Consider the following 5,388-nt stretch of genomic DNA (forward strand, 5'->3'; position numbering starts at 1 on the left):
GAAGTTAAATGAGGGTGCATTCATCCCCACTATTAACCGGAAAATTTAAACAATACAGATGCATAAAATGTGAACTTAACTAGCTAACGTGCTAATCACTAGCATGCTAACCGCTAGCATGCTAACCGCTAACGCTAGCATGCGGGCGGAGGCCGCTAGCATGCTAATCGCTAGTGTTAGCATTGCAGGTAGCCACTGTGCAACTTCTCAACACATAGACTAACTCAACCATATGTAGGGCCTACTTACTTGTTCACAGGGACGCACACAGGTGAACACACAACACACTACCTGCGATTCAGGCAGGGAACAAGAACAGCTAAGAACAGCTCTCTGTACTACTTCTCATGACTGGACCCCTGAGCTGAATGAGGCCAGGTCGCACTCAGATGACGAGGAGGCGGAGCTGTGATGTCATCGGACCGGGAGCCTTTCATACAGTTTTATTGACAGAAAATGATACTGACACATAAATGTATTTTTTACATTTTTTTTAAACCTGCTTTATTTTGGCAAAGTTCAAGACACACCTGATGACATCACTGATCTTTTTCACATCATTTATTGTGAAGGTTTTCAGTTTGTTTCCTGTGTAAACGGCAGTGTCGTCAGCACTTTATATCAACAGCAGAGGATCCAACACTGATCCCTGTGGGACTCCTGCTCTGATCGTCGTGTGAAAACAAAGAGATTTATTGGCTTTAACTCCAGTGAAATACATTAACCGACATCTGCTCCGGTCTTTCAGCCTGAACTGACGTTTTCAGGCAGCTTTAACTCTTCATGGTAAATGGACTGTACTTGTATAGCCCTTTTCTAGTTTTATTGACCACTCAAGGCGCTTTCACACACATTCACACACTGGTGGCCGCGGCTCAGTAATCATTCACACGCACTCACGCTCCGATGACACGGCATCGGGAGCAATTTGGGGTTCAGTATCTTAGAAGTATCCAAGGATACTTCCACATGTTGGAGTCCGGAGGAGCCGGGGACGAACCGCTGACCTTCCGATTAGAGGACGACCTGCTCTACCTCTGAGTGAACAGTGAGATGTTCACAGACGTTCAGGGAACAGGGTTTCGGGCCGAGCTGGTCCTCCTCAATATATATTATATATATACAATATTATTGGTCCTTCAGCCAGTAGGTCCAGATATCAGAGTCAGGGTGGTGGTTACTATGACAACACTCAGTAACTGTTTCCTCCTCCTCAGAGAGTCTCTCAGTGGCATCACGGTGGTGGTGAAATCTTTGGGGATGGGTTTTCATCTTCCCGTGGACGGGATCCGCTCCCTCAGTCTGGTATGTTTCTGATTCCTGCTGCATGAAAAAAAAAAAGCTCTCCTGTGTTCACATCAACGCGCTCCTGTAGCCAGGGTTTTTACGAACCTGACAGAGTTTGGAAAACTAAATATACCCTAAAAGTTTGGGAAAAATCATGGATTTTTTTTCACAAACGTAAAATAATAACAAATGATGTGTTCAAGGACTGTTGGGAATTTGAAAATCCGACAATAATTCCTGTTTTTACTGTTTCTTGCTGTGTGAAATTGTGCTAGTTTCGGTCATAATAAAAAAACGTAAAAAAACAAAAATAAAAAAGCTTTAAAAGAAAAATCGACAGAAAATGTTTTTACATCGCAAAACAAAAATTGAAGAAAAAATCCCCAAAGTTTTGTCTTTAAAATTCACCAAAATTTAAAAACAAAATCAAACCAAACATTTTTTAAGAAAAAAAGTTGCCAAAAATTTTAATGAAAAAATTCACAATTTTTAGTTCAACTGTGTCTGAACCCTGCGTGGGGTTTAAAGAGTTAACATGGATGTGTCGTTTCAGAAAGAGATCCAGGATCTCTACAGAGAGAACCAGAATATCATCAGCACAGCAAAGCATCATGGGTACGAGGCGATCGACACATTCAGCATCACGATGGGTCGATACAAAGAGTTCCTGCAGGGTCGATGTGCCTGCCACTTCCATGAGGTAACGCTGCCGCTTATATCATCTAACAATATTTTATTCATCCCTCTAATAAAGAACAGTGTCGGTGTCAATGTGGCGTCCCTCAGGGAGCAGATCTCGGTCCTCTCTTCTTCTGTCTCAAAAACGCTCTCTGACCAATATGAGAACATCTTACACAGTTGTTTTAATTTGTTTTGTCCATCAAACGCTGAAGAAAGACCGTGTCACCTTTCTGCCTCTTCAGCAGAGCATGCTGACAGAGTCCTGGACCAATCAGAGGAGGCGTGATGGCGTGAATCAGCGTCTCGGTTTCAAAGGTTAACACCGGGTGCATCTCTTCTTCTCTCTCAGGTGGAGAAGAGGTTCTGGTCCTCCAGGCTCTCAGACGACACGACGTCCACGACCAACAGAACCGGATCCTTCAGAACCGCACCTGAACTCAGCAGCCTATCGGCCACGCGGGACACGGACCAGGAGGCGTGGCCTAAAGCCTCGTCCTATCACGTGAGAGGAGCGGTGAACCAGGTGTACTCTGAGATCCTGCTGAGCCGTCTGTGTCCCAGAGACGAGCACTGAGACAGGTGGACTCACAGGTGTGACTGTGCTTTTCAAAATAAAAGCAGGCTCTTAAAGTGACAGAGTTTAAACAAAACAAACAGCATCTGATCACAAAATCACCACAACATTTATGAGCTAAAGTCCCTCCAGAGTTCTCTCATCTACATTTCGTAAAGAATATAAACACTGCCGAGTTTCTCTCAAAAACTCCATAGAGAATTTATAAAGTTACACAGAATTATATTTTATATAATTAAAATCTGAACCAGCTTCTTCCTGAAGCTCCACCTGCTGGTTTCTGCTGCAGATACATCAGTAATGAGCTCTTAATGCGCCACGAGCTTCTGAGGCAGCACAGCTGATTGTAGTGAGCATCAGCTGCTCTCTGACTCGTCCCTCGCTCGTCCCTGACTCGTCCGTCACTCGTCCCTGGCTTGTCCCTCGCTCGTCCCTCGCTCGTCCCTCGCTCATCCCTGACTCGTCCCTCGCTCGTCCCTGACTTGTCCCTGACTTGTCCCTGACTCGTCCGTCACTCGTCCCTGGCTTGTCCCTCGCTCGTCCCTCGCTCGTCCCTCGCTCATCCCTGACTCGTCCGTCACTTGTCCCTGACTTGTCCCTGACTTGTCCCTGACTCGTCCCTGGCTCGTCCCTGGCTCGTCCCTGACTCGTCCCTGACTCCCTGATGCTGCTCTCTTTACTGCAGGGCGACCTCTGTCTTGTGAGTCCGTACCAGATCGGACTGATATTTTTCGGCCGTGCACAGATTGTGACGTTCTTCGTTCGGTCAGCTAAAACGTGCTCATTGATGAACTACTTTCTACTTTCTGATGCGTTTAAGAAGTTTCTTATCCGTGCTAACTACTTTCTGATGCATTATAATTATGTTTTTTAGTCCGAACTAAGTGGCCTCCGATGCATACTAGCTTTTTTCTGATCCTTACTAAGTTTTCGATGCATACTAACTAGTTTTTGATGTTTATTAGCTAGTTTTGCTCTGCATGCTAACTTGTTTCTGGTGAGTGCTAGGTAGCTTTTTTGAACATACAAACTAGTATTTAATGCATACTAACTGTAGTGCACCAGGTAGTTTCTGATGTAAACCAGCTGTGTTCTAGCTACTTTTCTTCTGTGAGAAAAGTCGTTCTGAAGTTTATGAGCTAGTTTTGTTTAGCTTTTGTGTTTCTTTTCCACACTACTAAGGTCTGCTTACTACTTCCTCATGCATACTAGCTGCTTTAATACTTTAAATATTCTATCATGTGCACTAGCTAGTTTCTTATCTATACGACCTCGTTTCTGGTGCATACTTGCTAGTTTCTTAACCATGCCAGTTAGTTTCTCATCCATACTAATTAGTTACTGATGTAAACTAACAAGTTTAATGTCCAAACTAACTATTTTATGATGTGCACTAGCTAGTTTAGCTCGTTTTACTAACTAGTTTCTCATGCATACCTGTTAGTTTCTTATTCAAGCTAGTCTAGTCTTGTTATGCACTAGTTACTAACTAGTTCCTTTTGTGCACTAATTTGTTTCTGATGCCTGCTAGTTAGTTTTCTTTTTCAAAAGTAGCTAGTTTCTGCTGCACACTAACTAGTCTCTCGTCCGTACTATCTAATAACTTTATAAGTATGTTTCTTGTTTGTAGTAACTAGTTTCTGATGTGCACTCGCTACTTTCATCTCAGAACTAGTTTTCTCATGCATACTAACCAGTTTATACTCTCGTTTCTGATGTACACAAACTAGTTTTAGTGCAAAGTAACAAGTTTAACTAGTTAGGTTATGTGTCAGGAGGAAGCTTTTTTCTGTTTCTGCGTCACAATCAGAGGTTAAAATCTCATGTTTAGTCTGTGCTCTCGTTAACTCTTTCACCTCTGTCTCTCTGTGCCTCCTCCTCCTGCTATATTGATATTTATATTTTTCTCTCTGTGCTCAGTGTGCCGTCGGTAACAATCAGAGGTTAAAATGTCATATTTAGTCTGGGCTCTGTGTCCTCCTCCTCCTGTCTGTGTATTTATATTTTTATACCTCAGCCGTTGACCTTATTGTGTATATATGAGATAATATTCAGAACCAAAGACGCGATGATAACTGTGTTTTTATCATGTGAAGAAAAGTCTTATTCTCTGCGTATGTTTCTATATTTTTCTACAGATTTTAATGTGCCTTTATCTCTAAACATGTTTACATGCTGGACAAAATAGAATATATTGTATTTATATGAATGTTGAAGTTTCTGCTCGACTCTGAAATATAAAAAAAAAACTTTACCACAAAGACCATTTTTATCAATAACCAACATGACTGTGAAAAAAACATTAATTCTTAACTAAACTCTTTACTCTTTTTTATAATCTCACCTCAAATTCTGCTTTTTACTCTTCAAATTTTCACAAACTCACCATTTTTAAAAACAGTGTCAGTTGTGTTTTTATACATTTGAATATTTCCCTTCTTCCGTAAAAGTTGATGTCATAAAACTGAAGGTTTAATCACTTTCTGTCCGTCTTTCTTTCTTCTCTTAAATCACTCGTCTTCATCACTTTGACAATTTGGTGGAAGATTTGATGAGAAAGCTTTTTTTAAAATTTGATTAACTTTATTTTTCTTTCAACTCTGAACAAAAGTTGAGTGTGAAAGTTCATTCTTGACCGTTGAAATAATTGTTTTGATTTAAAAAAAAAAAAGAAAGAAAGAAATTGGTTGATGTGGTTGAAAGTTCTGGAAAAGGCTTTTGAAAGTTTTTAAAATATGTAAACTTTGTATTTGAAGTGCTGTTTACATGTTGGCTGACTTTTTTTTTTTAATGTTTACATCAAACTCCAAAAATCTGGCCAGTTTAAAGTTTTACTTCACATGAAT

General features: G+C 41.0%; 1 protein-coding gene across 1 annotated transcript; it reads left to right on the plus strand.

Moving 5' to 3' along the window:
• Positions 1–1,207: 1,207 nt before the first annotated feature.
• On the plus strand, positions 1,208–2,991 carry LOC121937700 (cadherin-like and PC-esterase domain-containing protein 1). The gene is made up of 3 exons (XM_042481024.1): positions 1,208–1,305; positions 1,841–1,987; positions 2,318–2,991. Exons 1-3 carry the CDS (start codon positions 1,261–1,263, stop codon positions 2,540–2,542), a joined length of 417 nt encoding a protein of 138 aa, XP_042336958.1. The 5' UTR covers positions 1,208–1,260; the 3' UTR covers positions 2,543–2,991.
• The last annotated feature ends 2,397 nt before the right edge of the window (positions 2,992–5,388 follow it).

This window comes from Plectropomus leopardus, unplaced genomic scaffold (assembly GCF_008729295.1).
Source record: "Plectropomus leopardus isolate mb unplaced genomic scaffold, YSFRI_Pleo_2.0 unplaced_scaffold27174, whole genome shotgun sequence".
Classification (NCBI taxonomy): Eukaryota; Metazoa; Chordata; class Actinopteri; order Perciformes; family Serranidae; genus Plectropomus; species Plectropomus leopardus.